The sequence below is a fragment of the Oncorhynchus mykiss genome, chromosome 3 (assembly GCF_013265735.2).
Source record: "Oncorhynchus mykiss isolate Arlee chromosome 3, USDA_OmykA_1.1, whole genome shotgun sequence".
Lineage (NCBI taxonomy): Eukaryota > Metazoa > Chordata > Actinopteri > Salmoniformes > Salmonidae > Oncorhynchus > Oncorhynchus mykiss.
This window is the reverse complement of record NC_048567.1, coordinates 20,058,865-20,081,404: the sequence shown is the minus strand read 5'-3', so window position 1 is coordinate 20,081,404 and position 22,540 is coordinate 20,058,865. Positions and strand designations below refer to the sequence as shown.

At 44.3% G+C, this 22,540-nt stretch overlaps 1 protein-coding gene across 1 annotated transcript in view; it reads left to right on the top strand.

Annotated features, from left to right (window-relative positions):
* Positions 1-22,540, top strand: part of dnah5 (dynein, axonemal, heavy chain 5) — a 66,788-nt gene that overhangs the window by 9,293 nt on the left and 34,955 nt on the right. The window contains exons 5-33 of the mRNA XM_036971419.1: positions 147-365; positions 4,363-4,500; positions 4,707-4,883; positions 5,142-5,255; positions 5,515-5,622; positions 5,919-6,041; positions 6,286-6,501; positions 7,623-7,730; positions 7,837-7,922; positions 8,040-8,361; positions 8,753-8,959; positions 9,220-9,391; positions 9,682-9,827; positions 10,145-10,310; positions 10,548-10,802; positions 10,992-11,188; positions 11,647-11,883; positions 12,100-12,301; positions 14,568-14,803; positions 17,275-17,493; positions 17,929-17,991; positions 18,248-18,486; positions 18,619-18,859; positions 19,075-19,274; positions 19,771-19,924; positions 20,166-20,329; positions 21,196-21,352; positions 21,522-21,734; positions 22,178-22,402. Of these exons, the coding sequence (XP_036827314.1) occupies positions 147-365; positions 4,363-4,500; positions 4,707-4,883; positions 5,142-5,255; positions 5,515-5,622; positions 5,919-6,041; positions 6,286-6,501; positions 7,623-7,730; positions 7,837-7,922; positions 8,040-8,361; positions 8,753-8,959; positions 9,220-9,391; positions 9,682-9,827; positions 10,145-10,310; positions 10,548-10,802; positions 10,992-11,188; positions 11,647-11,883; positions 12,100-12,301; positions 14,568-14,803; positions 17,275-17,493; positions 17,929-17,991; positions 18,248-18,486; positions 18,619-18,859; positions 19,075-19,274; positions 19,771-19,924; positions 20,166-20,329; positions 21,196-21,352; positions 21,522-21,734; positions 22,178-22,402 (5,304 nt within the window). The remainder of the gene's footprint in view (positions 1-146; positions 366-4,362; positions 4,501-4,706; positions 4,884-5,141; positions 5,256-5,514; positions 5,623-5,918; positions 6,042-6,285; positions 6,502-7,622; positions 7,731-7,836; positions 7,923-8,039; positions 8,362-8,752; positions 8,960-9,219; positions 9,392-9,681; positions 9,828-10,144; positions 10,311-10,547; positions 10,803-10,991; positions 11,189-11,646; positions 11,884-12,099; positions 12,302-14,567; positions 14,804-17,274; positions 17,494-17,928; positions 17,992-18,247; positions 18,487-18,618; positions 18,860-19,074; positions 19,275-19,770; positions 19,925-20,165; positions 20,330-21,195; positions 21,353-21,521; positions 21,735-22,177; positions 22,403-22,540) is intronic.

The window sequence follows — 22,540 nt, the reverse complement described above, 5'->3', positions numbered from 1 at the left end:
AGGAAAACTGCTCAAAGAGTTTAAGGCTTAAAGCACACAATATTAGTAACAGTATGACACGTCAGCCCAATCTTTGCTTCTAAAATGGTGTCATCCCCTGGCCTACTGTGTGGTCATGTCAATCTAAAATTCTCTGGCCCTGGTAGGAGGTGAATTTCAACATGCTGGACACCACAGAGGTAGGCCTGCTTAAAAGTGTGGAGCAGCTGCTGTCTGAGATCTTCATACCCAGCCTGAAGAAGATGGACCATGGCTGGGGAGAGCTGGCCAGTCCACAGGCCCAGTCAGTTAAACAGGAATTCATCAGCTCACTGGACAGCTTTGTGTCTGTGCTGGCCGGGGCACAGGAAAGCCTGCAGGAGAAGGTAGGTGACGTGAACGCTCAACAGACCTGGCTTCAAATACTATTTCAAATATCTAAATTACTTTCACATGCATTTCAAAGTACAGTGGCAAGAAAAAGTAGGGGAACCCTTTGGAAATACCTGGATTTCTGCATAAATTGGTCATAAAATTTGATCTGATCTTCATCTAGGTCACAACAATAGACAATCACAGTCTGCTTAAACTAATAACACACAAACAATCATGTCATTATTGAACACACCATGTAAACATTCACAGTGCAGGATGGGAAAAGTATGTGAACCCCTTTGGCAGCAATAACCTCAACCAAAAGTTTTCTGTAGTTGCGGATCAAACCTGCACAACGGTCAGGAGGAATTTTGGACCATTCCTCTTTACAAAACTGTTTCAGTTCAGCAATATTTTTGGGATGTCTGGTGTGAACTTCTCTCTTGAGGTCATGCCACAGCATCTCAATCGGGTTGAGGTCAGGACTCTGACTGGGCCACTCTGGAAGGCGTATTTTCTTCTGTTGAAGCCATTCTGTTGTTGATTTATTTCTCTGTTTTGGGTTGTTGTCCTGTTGCATAACCCAACTTCTGTTGAACTTCAATTGGCGGACAGACAGCTGTTACGGTTTTCTTCTTCCTCTTCCTCTGAAGAGGAAGTGTAGCAGGGATCGGACCAAAATGCAGCGTGGTTATTTCGATACATCTTTAATCAAAGATAAACACGAACAATACAAAAACAATAAACGTAACGTGAAAACCTAAACAGCCTTATCTGGTGCAAACAAACACAGAGACAGGAACAATCACCCACGACACACTCAAAGAATATGGCTGCCTAAATATGGTTCGATAAACACCTGCCTCTGATTGAGAACCACTCCAGGCTGACTGGCGGCTCTGGCTGCTCCATGCAGACTGGCGGCTCTGGCTGCTCCATGCAGACTGGCAGCTCCATGCCGACTGGCAGCTCTGGCGGCTCCTTGCAGACTGGCAGCTCCTTGCAGACTGGCAGCTATGGCAGCTCCTTGCAGACTGGCAGCTCTGGCAGCTCCTTGCAGACTGGCAGCTCCTTGCAGACTGGCAGCTCCTTGCAGCGCTGAACAGGCGGGAGACTCCGGCAGCGCTGTAGAGGAGGAAGGCTCTGGCAGCGCTGGAGAGGAGGAAGGCTCCGGCAGCGCTGGACAGGCGAGGCGCACTGTAGGCCTGATGCGTGATGCTGGCACTGGTGGTACTGGGCCGAGGACACGCACAGGAAGCCTGGTGCAGGGAGCTGCCACCGGAGGGCTGGTGTGTGGAGGTGGCACTGGATGGACCAGACCGTGAAGGCGTACTGGAGATCTTGACAGTAGGGCTGGCACCAACCGCTCTGGCTGGATCTTCACCCTAGCCCGGCAGATGTGAGGAGCTGAGATGTAGCGTACCGGGCTAAGCACGCGTACTGGGGACACCGTGCGTTCCACCGCATAACACGGTGCCTGACCAGTACCACGCCCACCATGGTTAACACTGCTAGGCGCACTGTAGTGCTGAGCTGGCACAGGACGTGCAAGGCTAGGGAGGTGCACAGGAGGCCTGGTGCGTGAGGCTGGCACCATCTTCACCAGCCAACTAGCACGCACCTCAGGACGGGTATGGAGAGCTGACCCAGGTGCCATCAAATCCCCGACACGCTCCGTCGGGCGAATTCCGTGCCTCATGCACCAACACAACAACTCCCTCATAACTCTCTCCTCCAATTTCCCCATTAACTCCTTCATAGTCTCTGCTTCGCTCACCTCCAACACCGGCTCTGGTTCTGGTCTCCTCCTTGGCTCCTTACGGAAACAGGGGGAGTTGGCTCAGGTCTGACTCCTGACTCTGTCACACTCTCCCTGTGCCTCCCCCAATACATTTTTGGGGCTGACTCTCGGGCTTCCATCCGCGCCGCCGTGTTCGTCTCTCCAACTCCATTCTCCTATAACCCTCCTCGCATTGCTCCAGCGAATCCCAGGCGGGCTCCGGCACTCTCCCTGGGTCGACCGCCCACCTGTCTATTTCCTCCCAAGTCGCATAATCCAGACTTCGTTGCTCCTGCTGCCGCTGCCTGTCACCACGCCGCTTGGTCCTGTTGTGGTGGGTGATTCTGTTACGGTTTTCTTCTTCCTCTTCCTCTGAAGAGGAAGTGTAGCAGGGATCGGACCAAAATGCAGCGTGGTTATTTCGATACATCTTTAATCAAAGATAAACACGAACAATACAAAAACAATAAACGTAACGTGAAAACCTAAACAGCCTTATCTGGTGCAAACAAACACAGAGACAGGAACAATCACCCACGAAACACTCAAAGAATATGGCTGCCTAAATATGGTTCCCAATCAGAGACAACGATAAACACCTGCCTCTGATTGAGAACCACTCCAGGCAGCCATAGACTATTCTAGACAACCCCACTAACCACTATCCCATAACCTACAACAAACCCCTAGACAAAACACACCACATAAAATAACCCATGTTACACCCTTGCCTGATCAAAATAATAAAGAAAACACAAAATACTAAGACCAGAGCGTGACAACAGCATAACATTCTCCTGCAAAATGTCCTGATAAACTTGGGAATTCATTTTCCCGTTGATGATAGCAAGCTGTCCAGGCCCTGAGGCAGCAAAGCAGCCCCAAGACATGATGCTGCCTCCACCATACTTTACAGTTAGGATGAGGTTTTGATGTTGGTGTGCTGTCTTTTTTTCTCCACACATCATGTTGTGTGTTCCTTCCAAACAACTCAACTTTAGTTTAATCTGTCCACAGAATATTTTGCCAGTAGCACTGTGGAACATCCAGGTGCACTTTTGCAAACTTCAGATGTGCAGCAATGGGTTTTTTGGACAGCAGGGGCTTCTTCCGCTGTGTTCTCCCATGAACACCATTCTTGTTTAGTGTTTCACATATCATTCGCTCGTCAACAGAGATGTTAGCATGGTCCAGAGATTTCTGTAAGTCTTTAGCTGACACTCTAGGATTCTTTTTAACCTCATTTAACATTCTGCGTTGTGCTCTTGCAGTCATCTTTGCAGGACGGCTACTCCTAGGGAGAGTAGCAACAGTGCTGAACTTTCTCCATTTATAGACAGTTTATCTTACCGTGGACTGATGCACATCAAGGCTTTTAGAAATACTTTTGTAACCCTTTCCAGCTTTGTGCAAGTCAACAATTCTTAATCTTAGGTCTTCTGAGATCTCTTTTGTTCGAGGCATAGTTCACATCAGGCAATGCTTCTTGTGAATAGCAAACTCAAATGTTGTGAGTGTTTTTTTTATAGGACAAGGCAGCTCTAACCAACATCCCCAACGTCATCTCATTGATTGGACTCCAGGTTAGCTGACTCCTGACTCCAATTAGCTTTTGGAGAAGTCATTAGACTAGGGGTTTTCATACTTTTTCCAACCTACACTTTGAATGTTTAAATGATGTATTCAATATAAACAAGAAAATACGATCATATGTGTGTTATTAGTTTAAGCACACTATGTTTGTCTATTGTTGTGACTTAGATGAATTGATGACCAATTTATGCAGAAATACAGGTAATTCCAATGAGTTCACATACTTTTTCTTGCCACTGTAATTATTCAGACGTGTTTTATTTGAAAAGACAAGTAGTTGAATATTGGAATGTATTTGGAAAACTCAAATACACTGACTCAAATACACTCCCATGTATTTAACCCAGGTATTTGAAAATAATATTTGAAATAAGTATTTGAAAATACTTTCAAAAAGTATGCTATTTAAAGAAAATTATTTGAAAATACTTAAAAATAATTCCAATAGATGTGGTTGATTTGGGCCACATTAGTTGAAAATACTCAAATACACAGAAAATAAGTATTTAAATAACAAATAATCAAATACACACACACACACACACACACACACTCACATGCTTATCAAAACAAATGTAATTTTGCAATTACTAATATACGGATATACAATTGATATCATTAATCATTTAATTTAGGTGAATCTAAAAGAATGTGACGAATTTGATCTGAAGACACTGAAAGGCCCGTCTGACTTCATTGCTGTGGCTAACAGCGCAGAGGCAACAGAGAAGATAGAGGCCTGTATGAAAGTGTGGATCAAACAGATTGAACAGGTAAAATAGATTGAACCTCAATAGCATCATGCACACTTATCCCCTCTGTGGACCTGTTTTATTGTGGGTGGAGGTGTGTGTTTAATATAGTCAATACAATACAACTTTATTTATCCTCTCAGGGGAAATTACATCAAGATCCACCACATCTAACACAGTGTATAGATATTGCATTCCCCAATCAGCAGTGATTGTGTTGTATCCAGGTGCTGGCTGAGAGTGACCAGCTGAGGAAGGAGGCAGATGACCTGGGGCCGCGGGCCGAGCTGGACCACTGGAAGAAACGCATGTCCCGCTTCAACTACCTCCTGGACCAGCTGAAGAGCCCCGATGTCAAATCTGTCCTGGGCGTTCTCATGATGGCCAAGTCAAAACTCATCAAGGTGAGCAAGCTGTTACACCCTGTCCTCCGTAACACAAGAGTAGATGTTAAAGGCCTGCTAATAAAATGTTAAAATCTCAATTTCGATTTTTGCTACATGAGACTCGTTCGTGGGAGCCAGTCACATAAACAAATTAAGTAAAGTACTCCTCTACGCTTACTGAACATGGCTCTCATATCTGAATTCAGTTGGTGTTTCCTGTATTACTGTAGCAGAATAGGTACAGTGCATGTTTGATGACTGTATCTGTCCCACCAGTCCTGGCGAGAGCTGGACACCAGGATCACTGACTCAGCCAACGAGGCCAAGGACAATGTGAAGTACCTCTACACTCTGGAGAAGTTCTGTGACCCGCTCTACAACAGCGACCCTGTGAGAGACTAATATTGAATAGTTTTCAATATAACAACTAATTTTCTTCTAAGATTTACTAACTACAGACTTACATAGTTTCCCAGTTTCCCGGGCCAAACAGATTATGCTTAATCCTGGACTAAGAAGAACCCTCAATTTAAAACCTTTTAGTCCAGGACTAAGCTTAATCTGTGAAACCGGTCCTCTATGTATATCGATCTTAATGGATTTGAAAATTCATCATTGTATGATTGTATTGATTGCTAAATGAACGCAGGTGTCGATGGTGGAGGCCATTCCAGGCCTGATCAATGCCATCCGGATGATCCACAGTATATCCCGCTACTACAACACCTCAGAGAAGATCACCTCCCTGTTTGTCAAGGTCATTATTGCCAAGATAGTATATTTAACCACCAAGAAGAAGAGGTGACTGTAAATTTCGCTCACAATTAAAAGCTTCCAAATGTATTACATTTAATCATTAGGAGTGTATTGATATCAATCTTGTCAATTCTTCTTTGATGTTCTTGGTGCATTTGGCCGCACCACCTGGTCTCATGTTAGCTGAAGTGCTGTCTACCTCCGTCCCAAGCCTGTTAACCAGTCATCCCATTGAGATTACTTAATAGAGTGGCACGTGAAATGTATCCTTTTTTCTTCGGTATCTCCATGTCTTAGGTTACCAACCAGATGATTACAGCATGTAAGGCTTACATCACCAACAACGGTTCTGCGTCCATATGGGACCAGCCTCAGGGTGTTGTAGCTGAGAAACTGAAAGCTGCTATCCACCTAAACCAGGTACTGCTTTCAACACACTATAACCAGATCATTTAAAATACTATGCTAAATCAAGGAACAAAGAAATGTGCTTTTTGAAAGTACAGGCCCTTAAGATCTTTAATGTATAAAATAATATATTATATCTAGTGTAATACCATCACATCCTTTACGCACTTCTCACAAATTAACTATTTTACAGTGTAACTTCCTTTCCATGCTCCTCCAATGACTTTTCATCTGGATCCCATCTATCTCATTATAGGAGTACCAGAAGTGCTTCCACAAGACCAAGGAGAAGCTGGAGCAGAGTCCCTCCGAGAGGCAGTTTGATTTCAGTGAGATGTACATCTTTGGGAAGTTTGAGACGTTCCAACGACGCCTCTACAAGATCCTGAACATGTTCAGCACCATCACTACTTACTCAGCCCTACAGGACTCCAAGATAGAAGGCCTGGAAACTATGGCAACCACTTTTCAGGTATATTGTTCGGAGATTAGAATAGTTTGTAGACCTTACCTTTTTAGGCATGACCTTTTTGACGTTACCTTTTTAGATGTTACCCTTTTAAACGTTACCTTTTTAGACGTTACCGTTTTAAATGTTACCTTTTTAGATGTTACCCTTTTAGGCATGACTTAACACATTGCATTTCTATACGTTACCTTTTTAAACGTTACCTTTTTAAACGTTACCGTTTAATGTTACCTTTTTAACTTTACTTTTTTAGACGTTAGGTTTTTAGACGTTATCTTTTCAGACGTTTGCGTTTTAAATGTTACCTTTTCAGACGTTAGCGTTTTAAATGTTACCTTTTTAGATGTTTTTCCTTGCAACTGTAGTAATGTTATATCTGCTCTTTCTATTACTTCCGCTGGACAGACTGCAGAAATGCAGGGGAAATGGGAGGTAACTTTACCACAAGTTTTTTTGTCCTTGTTTCTGTCCAACAGTGCATGCCTCATCATCATTATCATCAACTCTACCAAGCATATAGCCATACTAAACTCCTAACTGTCTCTCTTTCTAAAAGAGCTGCAAAATCTGGACCCCTACAAATAAGCCGGGCTCGACAATCTGGACCCTCTCTTTATAAAATGATCCGCCGCAATTGTTGCAACCCTTATTACTAACCTTGCTTTCGTATCGTCTGAGATCCCTAAAGATTGGAAAGCTGCCACGGTCATCCCCCTCTTCAAAGGGGGTGACACTCTATTACTAAGTCCTGATGGCCTTTTGTTGAAGTTGACAGTTTGTTCACAGGAGCCAGAATATACATATTTTATGGTAAGCTGCTCATTGGAGAAATTACTGCTATTTTATACACTGCCTTTCATCCCTGCCATTGTAGATGGAGGATCTTTAAATAGGGATGGTGTCCAGCCAGAAGCTGCATGTCATCATCATTCTACATTCTATATTATGTGGCCTACTACTCTGATTAAAATGAAATTAAACCCAACAGTCTCACAACATTCAACGGAAACATTGTTGACAGTCTTTTGGCTTTGGTTGGAATGAATACAGACACAAGAAATGATCAAAAGCCTCAAGAGCTTTGGAAAGAATGGAAAAATAACCTGTCTGCCTTTTATTTTCAGAGCATTGTATTGAGCATGAAGAAAAAGCACTACAGTTTCCTTGATCAGAGAAGAACAGACTTCGATCAGGACTATGATGAGTTTTGTAAAAATACCACTGACTTGCATGTAAGTTTACACTTAATAACAAACTTACCAGTAAATCATAACACAACATATCTAAATAATCTCATCATTTACTTGCACAATTGTTTGTATGTTCATTTGCTTTCAGAATCAGCTGAAGACCTTCATGGATAACACTTTCGATACGATTCAAAACACAGAGAGGGCTTTGAATGTACTCAAAACATTTGAAAGGTAGTGTTGTTTCAGTCTACCTCTATGTCAAACTAACCTTTAATTCATTTCAGTCCTTTTAACAGCCCTTTCATTAATTCTCCATTTGATATCATAATCTCCCCTTACATCACCAAGACTGGGCATTCCAGACCTGGGCATCGATGAGAAGTACCAGCGGATCCTTCAGAACTATGGGAGAGACATAGAGATGGTGTCCCGTAACTACACCAAGCAGAAGATGGATCCTCCCATTGGCCGGGACCTGCCACCGGTAGCCGGTAAGATCCTGTGGGCCCGCCAGCTGTACCGGAGGATCCAGGAACCCATGGATCTGTTTCAGGAATCCCCTGGGGTGCTGGCTACGCCCGAGGCCAAACGCATCATCAGGAACTACAACAGGGTGGCCAGGGTGCTGCTAGAGTTTGAGATGCTCTACCACAGTGGATGGATGAAGCAGGTGAGACAGGGCCCCTCCTGGTTGTCTTATTTATTGTGATCTTAAAGGCAAAACTGATTCTTAATCAGCATTCCTACTCTGAGACTCTTGATAGGGTCTCTGGAGTACTGGCTGGACTTATACTCCGTAGCATAGCAGCGTTAACTGTTACTGTTATTAATGCTGATCTGTACCTTATCTGTAGCCTGGTCCCAGATATGTTTGTGCTGTCATAGTTGGCAAGACTGATATTACTTTTGATTGACTTGTTGATTTCCCACAGACATACTGTAGACTCATATCACTCATACACTCTCTTGCTCTCTCTCGCTGTCTCTCTCCATTTCTCTCTCTCTCTCTCTCTCTCTCTCTCTCTCTCTCTCACACACACACACACGTTCTCATTCCCCAGATCGAGGAGGTCAGACTGGGCCTCCAGGCCTCTTTACTGGTCAAATGTCCCGATACGGGGGACCTGTTTGTCAACTTTGACCCCCAGATCCTGACTCAGATTAGGGAGACAGACTGCATGACCAGGATGAGGCTGGATATTCCTCCCTTTGCCGCCATCTTACAGCAGAAACAAGATGCCCTCAAGAAGAACTACAACAAGCTGCAGGTACACTAGTTTTTCCATGATGCCTTTTGATCAACTGAAGCATATTGAGCATGATACTGTATCCTGTCTTTAAAAAGGTTTATGTACACTCAACAGTAATACAAGGGCTGTCATTTCAATTCATTTTGAATTGAGTACAAAGTCCTATGAGGTGGGATTTAGTCAGTAGAATCTTAATGCGAAGATTAGAAGACATTATAATGCCAGGAATGATGTAAAGTGTTATTACTAATTTCTCTATTTCTGACGCCCATCCACAGCTGGTTCTGACGGAGAACGCCAGGGTCCGGGCTAAGATACAGAGTGCCTTTGGGCAACTGGTGATGCCTCATGTTGCTAAGGTGGACGAAGCCATTCTGCCAGGCCTGACCTCCCTCAACTGGACCTCACTGAACATTGAGAAATACCTCAGCCGCATCAACAGTGCTCTCAGTATGTAACCATGTCCAATCTAACCTTGTCAGCACTGTACTGTGCTCTGTCATAGCACCATACTATAAAAAGGCAGAACAATCTCACCACAATAACCAGAACAGTAAGCACACCTAAACTTTGACGTCATTTGATCGCAGTTAATTGTGCCTGATCAACTCATGTCAAATATCCCATTGGAAAAAGTTATATCTGCTGTCCCAGTGAGCAAAGCTGATTGTAACTGCTGTTTCCTTGTGACCCCTGGTGACACCGTGGTGCTATGTATGACCTCTGACCTGTGTGTCCAGTGGACCTGGAGCTGCTGATGGACAGAGTGAATGACCTGGTGGAGTTCAGGATAGACGCTGTGCTGCAAGAGATGAGTGGAGCCACACTGTGGGTTCTGCCCCTGGAGGAACCTTTCAGCTGTGAAGAGTTCGTTCAGACCACCAGGGTAAACAAAGATTCCCTCTGTATTATGTGTTAAACACATACACTACTGTTCAAAAGTTTGGGGTCACTTAGAAATGTCCTTGTTTTTGAAAGAAAGGCACATTTTTCATCCATTAAAATAACCTCAAATTGATCAGAAATACAGTGTAAACATTGTTAATGTTGTAAATGACTACTGTAGCTGGAAACGGCTGAGTTCAGTTGGTCAGGTGTAGTGGCTAGTTGGAACAAAATGGTGCAGTACCTGCAGCACTCCAGGAACAGGGTTGTCTACCCCTGATATAGGCTAATGTACTTTCTTCTGTTATGTCATGGTAGGAGCTGTGTATAAAGGGAGCTCAGAGTCTCCATGCCAAGAGTTCCCTGGTGGAGGAGGCAACCAATGAGCTCATCAACATGCTGCTGGAGTTTGAACTGAACAAGGAGGGGGACGAGGAACTGCTAGAGGAGAGCAGGACTGATATGGACCAAGTGGAGAGTGAAGGTACTGTAAACTACAGTTTTAACTGTGATAATCATGATGCAGAAAAACTCAAACAGAGAGTGATAACAGGGTCAGCAAAATACAAGGGAAAGGGTACAATAGCAAAACGATTGTTCAGGTGCACAAAGACTGACTGTTACAGACTGAAAATGAGAAAGTGTGCGTGCCTGTGTCCATGCCTGCGTGCGTGGTGGTGTACATGCAGGTGTATTCATGTCTGTTTATGCCTCTTCCCAGGGGAGGAGGAGGGTAAGTCAGAGGGTCGCATCAACCTGCTGTCTCGTAACACCACGGCAGCGAGCACCACAGGCCCCCCGTCTCCCCTGGTGAAGAGGAAGAAGAGAGACCTGCTGGAGGTGATGGAGGAGGAGGCTCAAGAGCTTCTGTCCCACTTCAACCACCGTAACGTGGACGCCCTGCTGAGGCTCACACGCAACACCCTGGAGACCCTCCGCAAACGCCTCCACGCCTCCTCACTACTGCATTTCCTGGGTAAGTTCCATTAATCCAATGTACTGTATTTATAAAGCCAAATGTACATCATCAGTTGTCACAAAGTTGTAACAAAATGCCTCCCTTTGAGCTCCACCCTTTAGATGTTGGAGTAAGGTGGGGCTGTCTAGAAGGGCAGGGTTTCCCATTCCATTTCTCCCTACTTCAATGCTGCCCATCTCCCCACAGCAGAGAGTGATTCCCCCAGCCGTCTAAAGGGCAGTGGTCAGCAGCCTATCTTCAGGACCAGTGTGACCCTGTCCATCCCCAATATCGCCATGGTCCCAGCCCTAGATGAGGTCCAGCAGGCTCTGAACCGGGCTGTGGAGTGTGTGGTCAGTGTCAGTAAAGGAGTCGGCCAGTGGAGCAAGGAGAGGATCTCCAAGGTGGGCTTGCTTTGGCTTAAAGCTACAATGCAGCAGTTTTTATTTCAATATCAAATCATTTCTGAGTAACAATTAAGTACCTTACTGTGATTGTTTTCAATTAAAATTGTCCCCAAAAAAATCCTTCATAGCAAAGAGCAATTTCTCATGCAAGAATTTGCTAGGACTGTCTTGGAGTGGTGAGGGGAGAACTGAAAACTAGCTGTTATTGCCAGGTCAAAACCCAATCCCACCAAAACAGGCTGAAAATGTCAGGCAGTTTTTTCAAACAGCTCGTACACTAAAAGGCAATATCATAATTTTCATAGTATTCCAACCTCATTGTGTGGAAATATATATAAAACACATTCACATCAAATGTTTGACTTTAATATGTCTGTGACATCTGCACAATCATGAGATTATGGTTTTAGTTAGTCTTAAAACAAAGATGAATTATTCCGTTCATGCCAAAACAGAGGAAGATGAGTGAGAGACGCATGGCTGCTCTGAGACAGGACAAGAGTGACAGTGAGTCAGAGGACGGAGAGACCACCTACAGGAGTCTGGCTGACGGCAGTACCTCAGACATCTCCGCCTCTGTGACCCAGGCCATACCCTACCAGGCCAGGAACTACTACAAGAGTGTGTCTGAGAACAAGGAGATCATCAAGCTGGTGTCTGTGCTCAGCACCTCCATCAACTCTACCAAGAAGGTACATACAGGTCTACACACAAAACAAAAATAAAAAGTCTGTTTCTCCTGTTTTCCTAACGTTCTGACCTTAGTGTGTCAAATTCTAACTATTTTGTGTTTGATACCTATCCCCTAAGATGTTGTGAAAATGAGACCTAAATCAAATCAAATCAATTAAATTCAAACTTTATTGAAAGTGCATTTAAAACCTGGCTGTTGTGTTGTTGTTGGCCAGGAAGTGATGAATGCTTTGGACCGCTTCAGTCGTTACCACCACATCTGGAGGAAGGAGCGAGAGGACACCATACAAAAGTTCATCCAAGGCAGCCCTCTGCTGTCTGAGTTTGAGTCTCAGATCCTCTACTACAAAGACCTGGAGCTGGAGATCAATGCTGAGCCTGAGTACATCACTGTGGGAGCTCTGGCCCTCTATACAGGTAGAGTACATCCCTGTAGGAGCTCTGACCCCCTATACAGGTAGAGTACATCACTGTGGGAGCTCTGGCCCTCTATACAGGTAGAGTACATCCCTGTAGGAGCTCTGGCCCTCTATACAGGTAGAGTACATCACTGTGGGAGCTCTGGCCCTCTATACAGATAGAATACATCACTGTGGGAGCTCTGGCCCTCTATACAGATAGAGTACATCCCTGTAGGAGCTCTGGCCCTCTATACAGGTAGAGTACATCACTGTGGGAGCTCTGGCCCTCCATACAGGTAGAGTACATCACTGTAGGAACTCTGGCCCTCTATACAGATAGAATATATCACTGTGGGAGCTCTGGCCCTCTATACAGGTAGAGTACATCCCTGTAGGAGCTCTGGCCCCCTATACAGATAAAATACATCACTGTGGGAGCTCTGGCCCTCTATACAGGTAGAGTACATCCCTGTAGGAGCTCTGGCCCTCTATACAGGTAGAGTACATCACTGTAGGAGCTCTGGCCCTCTATACAGGTAGAGTACATCCCTGTAGGAGCTCTGGCCCTTCATACAGGTAGAGTACATCACTGTGGTAGCTCTGGCCCTCTATACAGGTAGAGTACATCCCTGTAGGAGCTCTGGCCCTCTATACAGGTAGAGTACATCACTGTGGGAGCTCTGGCCCTCTATACAGGTAGAGTACATCACTGTGGGAGCTCTGGCCCTCTATACAGATAGAATACATCACTGTGGGAGCTCTGGCCCTCTATACAGATAGAGTACATCCCTGTAGGAGCTCTGGCCCTCTATACAGGTAGAGTACATCACTGTGGGAGCTCTGGCCCTCCATACAGGTAGAGTACATCACTGTAGGAACTCTGGCCCTCTATACAGATAGAATATATCACTGTGGGAGCTCTGGCCCTCTATACAGGTAGAGTACATCCCTGTAGGAGCTCTGGCCCCCTATACAGATAAAATACATCACTGTGGGAGCTCTGGCCCTCTATACAGGTAGAGTACATCCCTGTAGGAGCTCTGGCCCTCTATACAGGTAGAGTACATCACTGTGGGAGCTCTGGCCCTCTATACAGGTAGAGTACATCACTGTGGGAGCTCTGGCCCTCTATACAGGTAGAGTACATCACTGTGGGAGCTCTGGCCCTCTATACAGGTAGAGTACATCACTGTGGGAGCTCTGGCCCTCTATACAGGTAGAGTACATCACTGTGGGAGCTCTGGCCTTCTATACAGGTAGAGTACATCCCTGTAGGAGCTCTGGCCCTCTATACAGGTAGAGTACATCACTGTGGGAGCTCTGGCCCTCTATACAGATTTTTGTTATTGTATAAGGATATGCTTTCCCACACATTAAATTAAATTGCAACAGTAAATGACTCCACCAAGGCAACATACATAAGGTTCAAAATGTGTATTATTACATTTTCAAAGCACCACATCAAAATAAATAAAAAATAATAAACTCCAATGAGTCGTGCACAACCCATGTCCAAATTATTTCTATCTTGCTGAACCCCTTGGCGCGCGTTGTCCCGAAGCACACCACCGTTGTGGTTACTCACGACTCGTAGATATTACCTCAGTGAAGTATGCCAGTTCCTTTCAGGTTTCCTCACAAGATCCACAACAAGCACAGCTATTAATGCAGACAGTACTCTTTAGCCGTAACCGATATCCCATGAACTCTTTCATCTTTCCCAAGCAATTCTCTCTCGGTGTTGCACGATGCTAGGCTAACCTCAAGGCTGGCAAATACCTCCATGATGAGAATGTAGCTTCAGTCTACACTAAGTCTTTCTTAACAAAATTATAACAACTCTCTTGTAAAATAAAATCGGTATTTCCCTTCAAAACTCGGTAGGTATGGATTTTGCTCTATTTTTATCATCTTTTATAATTTTTCACCAACGGTCATAATGTAATGTCCATCCTTTTCTCAACGTCTCTCTCCCTCTCTTTTTTTCCCAGGCCTTCCGTTAACCAGGTCAACTCTCCCATTGGACACAGCTAAAAAAGAGACCTTATTGGTCAAAACTTAAACTTAAAAGTAAACCAACCTATTCACTTATACATTAAATAAATATTTCTTCAAAAGAAATGCGTTAACAACATTACAATTCGGGAGCAATTCGATCACCTTTTCAATATAATACCAATTAATTATAACAAATAAGCTCAATACTTGGTTCTAACAAGAATATTACAACTGCATGAATATCTGGTTATTATCAGACTAATATCTGATTTGTTGTTGAACAGCTGACCTGAAGATGGCCCTGACTGTGGAGACTAAGAGCTGGATGGTGGACTACGGCCTGCACTGTAACAGGAAGTACCGGACAGATATGGAGAACATCTTCACGTTAGTGGATGAGGCGGCAAAGAAATTGAACCGACCAATCAAAGACTTGGACGACATCCGCATCGCCATGGCATCGCTGAAGGAGATCAGAGAGCAGCAGATCTCCATTGACTTCCAAGTGGGACCCATAGAGGTAGGGAACACAAATGCACACTTCTTTCAAAGAGACAGTGTTGGAAAAAGTACACAATTGTCATATTTGAGTAAAAGTATAGCTACCTTAATAGAAAGTAACTAAAGTAAAGGTGAAAGTAAGCCAGTAAAATAGTACCCGAGTAAAAGTCTAAAAGTATTTGGTTTTAAATATGCTTATGTACAGTGCCTTGCGAAAGTATTCGGCCCCCTTGAACTTTGCGACCTTTTGCCACATTTCAGGCTTCAAACATAAAGATATAAAACTGTATTTTTTTTGAAGAATCAACAACAAGTGGGACACAATCATGAAGTGGAACGACATTTATTGGATATTTCAAACTTTTTTAACAAATCAAAAACTGAAAAATTGGGCGTGCAAAATTATTCAGCCCCTTTACTTTCAGTGCAGCAAACTCTCTCCAGAAGTTCAGTGAGGATATCTGAATGATCCAATGTTGACCTAAATGACTAATGATGATAAATACAATCCACCTGTGTGTAATCAAGTCTCCGTATAAATGCACCTGCACTGTGATAGTCTCAGAGGTCCGTTAAAAGCGCAGAGAGCATCATGAAGAACAAGGAACACACCAGGCAGGTCCGAGATACTGTTGTGAAGAAGTTTAAAGCCGGATTTGGATACAAAAAGATTTACCAAGCTTTAAACATCCCAAGGAGCACTGTGCAAGCGATAACATTGAAATGGAAGGAGTATCAGACCACTGCAAATCTACCAAGACCTGGCCGTCCCTCTAAACTTTCAGCTCATACAAGGAGAAGACTGATCAGAGATGCAGCCAAGAGGCCCATGATCACTCTGGATGAACTGCAGAGATCTACAGCTGAGGTGGGAGACTCTGTCCATAGGACAACAATCAGTCGTATATTGCACAAATCTGGCCTTTATGGAAGAGTGGCAAGAAGAAAGCCATTTCTTAAAGATATCCATAAAAAGTGTTGTTTAAAGTTTGCCACAAGCCACCTGGGAGACACACCAAACATGTGGAAGAAGGTGCTCTGGTCAGATGAAACCAAAATTGAACTTTTTGGCAACAATGCAAAACGTTATGTTTGGCGTAAAAGCAACACAGCGGAACACACCATCCCCACTGTCAAACATGGTGGTGGCAGCATCATGGTTTGGGCCTGCTTTTCTTCAGCAGGGACAGGGAAGATGGTTCAAATTGATGGGAAGATGGATGGAGCCAAATACAGGACCATTCTGGAAGAAAACCTGATGGAGTCTGCAAAAGACCTGAGACTGGGACGGAGATTTGTCTTCCAACAAGACAATGATCCAAAACATAAAGCAAAATCTACAATGGAATGGTTCAAAAATAAACATATCCAGGTGTTAGAATGGCCAAGTCAAAGTCCAGACCTGAATCCAATCGAGAATCTGTGGAAAGAACTGAAAACTGCTGTTCACAAATGCTCTCCATCCAACCTCACTGAGCTCGAGCTGTTTTGCAAGGAGGAATGGGAAAAAATGTCAGTCTCTCGATGTGCAAAACTGATAGAGACATACCCCAAGCGACTTACAGCTGTAATCGCAGCAAAAGGTGGCGCTACAAAGTATTAACTTAAGGGGGCTGAATAATTTTGCACGCCCAATTTTTCAGTTTTTGATTTGTTAAAAAAGTTTGAAATATCCAATAAATGTCGTTCCACTTCATGATTGTGTCCCACTTGTTGTTGATTCTTTATATCTTTATGTTTAAAGCCTGAAATGTGGCAAAAGGTCGCAAAGTTCAAGGGGGCCGAATACTTTCGCAAGGCACTGTATCAAAAGGAAAAGTATAAATAATAAACATATTAAGCAAAGCAGACAGCACAATTTTCTTGTTCTTAAAATGTATGGATAGCCAGGGGCACACTCCAACACTCAGACATTATTTACAAACGATTATTTTGTGTTTAGTGAGTCTTCCAGGCCAGAGGGAGTAGGGATGACCATGTGTTCTCTTGATAAGTGCTTGAATTTGACAATTTTCCTGTCCTGTTAAGCATTCAAAATGTATCGAGTACTTTTGGTTGTCAGGGAAAATGTATGAAGTAAAAAGTACAATATTTTCTTTAGGAATGTAGTGAAGTAAAAGTCCAAGTTGTCAAAAATATAAATAGTAAAGTAGAGATCCCAAAAAACGACTTAAGTAGTACTTTAAAGTATTTTTACTTAAGTACTTTACACTACTGCAGAGAGATACTGTATGAATATTTCACTGAGACGTTTGCAATGTCCACTTTCATTCAGTAGGAGGCAAATCTTACTTCCCACCTAAGTCAAATTTCTACTTAGTCTATGGGCATTGGTATCAATGGGTGATAATTCGACTTAGGTGGAAGTTAGGATTTGCCCATAGTTTGATTAAGTCCTTGCAGTCTGTATTTGGTTGTGAGAAGACACTGGAGATTTGTGTTGTATTATGTGTCTGTTCAGTGCTGTGCATTCCCCTTTCCCTTTCCTAGGAGTCCTATGCCATGCTCCATAAGTACGGCCTGGTAGTGGCGAAGGAGGAGGCAGAGAAGGTGGACACGCTGCGCTACACCTGGGAGAAGCTGCTAGCCCACAGCACAGAGGTCCAGAATGAGCTGGTGTCCCTGCAGCCCAACTTCAGAGGAGAGCTCATAGATAACGTGCAGACGTTTGTGGAGGACTGTGGACACTTCTATCAGGACTATGACAAGGTTCAGACACGTCTCACAGCTCGTTCTAGGTCTTATTCACAGCTACACCTAACACCAAGGCTGTCTAGGTCTTACTCACAGCTACACCTAACACCAAGGCTATCTAGGTCTTACTCACAGCTACACCTAACACCAAGGCTGTCTAGGTCTTACTCACAGCTACACCTAACACCAAGGCTATCTAGGTCTTACTCACAGCTACACCTAACACCAAGGCTATCTAGGTCTTACTCACAGCTACACCTAACTCCAAGGCTGTCTAGGTCTTACTCACAGCTACACCTAACACCAAGGCTGTCTAGGTCTTACTCACAGCTACACCTAACACCAAGGCTGTCTAGGTCTTAGACATTTCTATTTATATTACAGTTAACTTGGCACGCTCTAAATAAGACTGCTAGCTAATTGCTGACGCAGGCTGTGTTTCATTCCCAGGACGGTCCCATGGTTGTCGGACTGGCTCCCCAAGACGCTAGTGACAGACTCATCATGTTTCAGGTGAGTACAGTGTGTATCTTCAAGAGAGGAATCTACAGTATATACACCTCTCTGCAGCACTTCATTAAGTTGATACATTCACAGAGGTTTTCATTCATATGTTCTATGTCTTATTTTTTTTATGTATTACTTATTTCTACCATATTTAACATGGCCAACAACATGCATGATTGTATTATTGTGTGTTGTATGGTTTTGGAAATGATATATGTGACCATTCATGCACTTTACTGTACTTTTCATTTTGTTTGGTCAGAATCGCTTTGACAACCTGTTCCGTAAGTACATCACCTACACTGGTGGAGAGGAGCTGTTTGGCCTGCCTGTGACCCAACACCCTCAGCTGCTGGAGATCAGGAGACAGCTCACCCTCCTCCAGAAGCTCTATGGACTCTACAACAGTGTCATCGACACCGTCAACGGCTACTATGACATCCTCTGGGCCGACATCCACATAGACAGGATCAATAACGAACTTCTTGACTTCCAGACGCGGTAAGGAAACCAAACTACAACCCAGACCATGAGAGACATTTACACAGAACTCACTGATGAATAATCTCATTGAAGATTTACATTTCCAAAAGGAAGTTAGATGTTCGTGTTATTTCACCCTCTCATTTCCAGTTGTCGCAAGCTGCCCCGTGCCCTGAAAGAGTGGAAGGCATTCCTTGACCTGAAGAAAAGTATAGATGAGTTCAACGAGTGTTGCCCCCTACTGGAACTGATGACCAACAAGGCCATGATGACGCGTCACTGGAAGAGAATCACCGAGGTGACAGGACACAGCTTCGAGGTGGAGACGGACACTTTCAAGCTGCGCAACATCATGGAAGCTCCGCTCCTCAAATGCAAAGAGGAAATTGAGGTGATTATGGATTTTTGTTGCTGTTGTTGGTGCTGAAACGCGGGTAGGCTCCAGGTAATTTATTCTCTATAGCCGTACAACTACCGGTACTCCACTCACCATAGCTATTCTGTACTGTAAATTGAGGGTAGAAAAAAAGGTTTGACCTCAATAGGACAAGTTGGTAAAACAAAGGTAAAATAAAGATGAATGTTGTTTGAACTCCCGCTGGGCAGGATATTTGCATCAGTGCAGTGAAGGAGAGGGACATTGAGCAGAAGCTGAAGCAGGTGATTGCTGAGTGGGACAACAAGACATTCACCTTCGCGAACTTCAAGACGCGAGGGGAGCTGCTACTGAGGGGCGACAGCACCGCTGAGATCATTACTAACATGGAGGACAGCCTCATGGTGTTGGGATCACTCATGAGTAACAGGTTAGACTAGAGGCCTACTAGAGGCACAAATGATTAGCCTGGAAATCTAGACTGATTTCTGCTTCATGTTTGTTAACAACAGTTAAATGTAGCCTAAGTCAGTCTTAATTTTGAGACAACAAATGACCTGGGGGTTCGGAGTGATATATGATTTCTTCTCAATTGTTTATCATATTTCAGCACAGGAGGTTGGTGGCACCTTCATTGGGGAGAACAGGCTCGTGGTTATGACTGGAGCGGCATCAGTGGAATGGTATCAAACACATGGTCTCCTGTTGTTTGGTGCCATTCCATTTGCTCCGTTCCAGCCATTATTATGAGCCCCTTCAGCAGCCTTCGTTGTATTTCAGCATCCAGTTGACTTGTCATCTAGAGTTCAACAGTTATGTTGTTTGTGTTTAGACAGTTGTGTTTAGACTGGGGGTGCTTTGCATTGTACAGACGTTTAGTGTTTGTGTACTGTAGTAGTCAATGATTGACTCAGATGATGACACAGGTACAACACGCCATTCAAGCCCCAGATCCAGAAATGGGTTCAGAACCTTTCCAATACCACTGACATCATAGATAACTGGATGACTGTCCAGAACCTGTGGATCTACCTCGAGGCTGTGTTCGTTGGAGGGGACATAGCCAAACAGCTACCCAAGGTAAGAACAAATACATTGACTTTTCATCTGAAAACATGTCTTTAACCTTACGCTATTAATCAAATTGACTTATAAAGCCCTTCTTACGTCAGCTGATGTCACAAAGTGCTGGGGTTCCACAATTTCGGGAACTTTTACAGTGCCCTGGTTTTTCAGAAATCACATTTTTTGGGGTGGGGAAACCAAGGAACTTTTTGCAAACTTTGGAATGACAATGTAGTCTGAATCATCTGAATGACAGGAGGCGAAACGTTTCTCCAACATCGACAAGTCCTGGGTGAAGATCATGACGCGGGTCCATGAGATGCCCAACGTGGTGCAGTCATGTGTGGGGGACGAGACCATGGGACAGCTGTTGCCTCACCTGCTAGAACAACTGGAGATCTGTCAGAAGTCTCTCACTGGGTAAGTCTATCTGAATATCTATCAGAAGTTTCTCAATGGGTGAGTCTGTCTGGAGGTCTGTCAGAGGTCTCTGGGTAAGTCTGCCTGGAGATCTGTCAGAAGTCTCTTGGTAAGTCTGTCTGGAGGTCTGTCAGAGGTCTCTGGGTAAGTCTGCCTGTAGATCTGTCAGAAGTCTCTGTGTAAGTCTGTCTGGAGGTCTGTCAGAAGTCTCTGGGTAAGTCTGCCTGTAGATCTGTCAGAAGTCTCTGTGTAAGTCTGTCTGGAGGTCTGCCAGAAGTCTCTTGGTAAGTCTGTCTGGAGGTCTGTCAGAGGTCTCTGGGTAAGTCTGTCCGGAGGTCTGTCAGAGGTCTCTGGGTAAGTCTGTCTGGAGGTCTGTCAGAGGTCTCTGGGTAAGTCTGTCAGAGGTCTCTGGGTAAGTCTGCCTGGAGATCTGTCAGAAGTCTCTGGGTAAGTCTGTCTGGAGGTCTGCCAGAAGTCTCTTGGTAAGTCTGTCCGGAGGTCTGTCAGAGGTCTCTGGGTAAGTCTGCCTGGATCGGTCAGAAGTCTCTGGGTGAGTCTGCCTGGAGGTCTGTCAGAAGTCTCTTGGTAAGTCTGTCTGGAGGTCTGTCAGAAGTCTCTCACTGGGTAGGCCTATACTTATACTTTGAATTTGTTTTAAATAGTTTAATTGAAAGTATTCATGTACCAGTATGACACCTTCCAAGTTTGCCTGCGTTGTACATTGGTAGCTTGATGATGTGTACTAAATTAGTATTATTTTCAACGCTTTTTTTAGGGGGTAGATCAGCTTTAATATTGCGGATAGATTGTAGCTTCTGACTATCCCGTTTTCAACCCTTGGTTGTGTGTGATTGTGTGACTGACAGGTACTTGGAGAAGAAGCGTCTGCTCTTCCCTCGGTTCTTCTTTGTGTCTGACCCGGCCCTGCTGGAGATTCTGGGACAAGCCTCGGACTCCCACACCATCCAGGCCCACCTGCTCAACGTCTTTGACAACATTAAATGTGTCCGCTTCCATGACAAGGTACAGTAACGCACAGACAGACATATATATTTTTTTACAATTATCTACAATTTCTTCTACAATTTTTCTACAAGTTACTTATTTGACTATTAGTAGTATTTGTCCTTCTGCAATAGTAACTACCCCAGATTCAGCAACATCAATCGTATCTGCCCTTCTGTCTCCACAGATGTACGACCGGATCCTGGCCATCTCGTCCAGGGAGGGGGAGACGGTAGAGCTGGATCGGCCGGTGACGGCTGAGGGGAACGTGGAGGTCTGGCTAAACGCCCTGCTGAAGGAATCCCAGAGGTCTCTTCACCTGGTCATCAGACAGGCTGTCCTGGCCATCCAGGACTCAGGCTTCCAGCTCATTGAGTTCCTGGACTCTTTCCCTGCTCAGGTGGGGAGACATGGGATACATCCTAAATGCCACCCTATTTCATAGTCCACTACTTTTGACCCAGGTCCTGTTCAAAAGTAGTGCACTATATAGGGAATAGGCTGCAATTTGTGACACAGTCCTGGTCTTGGGGTCATCATTCATTCTCTTTTTTATAATGGGATAGATTACCTTAACCTTGGCCTTGTAGTTAGACTTTCCCATGCCTATGTTTCATTACTCAATACCTGATCAAGGATTACTGCTTTTCTGAAATTATCCTCAATTATTGTATAACTGAAACTGATCTACACCTTATCCAAATTCCAGACTTTCCTGATTTTATACATTGTCCTGATTATAGCCCTGATTGATAGGAAGACATGGAAGCCAGGAAAGATGACTTTAAGCTCTCTCATTGATGTCCTATCATGATGTCCTCTCTTTCTGACTCCATCAACCAGGTTGGTCTGCTGGGAGTCCAGATGATCTGGACCAGAGACTCAGAGGAGGCCCTGACCAACGCCCGCTACGACCGTAAGATCATGCCCAAGACCAACCAGTTCTTCTTGGAGTTTCTCAACACCCTGATAGACATGACCACTAAAGACCTGGCCCCAATGGAGCGGGCCAAGTATGAGACACTCATAACCATCCATGTACACCAGAGGGACATCTTTGATGACCTGGTGAGTGGACTTGAATCACAAACTGACTCAGTGGCTAAAATAGTACTTCAACCCTAAAGGTCCCTTTGTGTATAAACTGAAGGTAATAATAGCTGTTGTGTAACATATTTGTGAACTTTTGGCAAACTGTTCCACCAA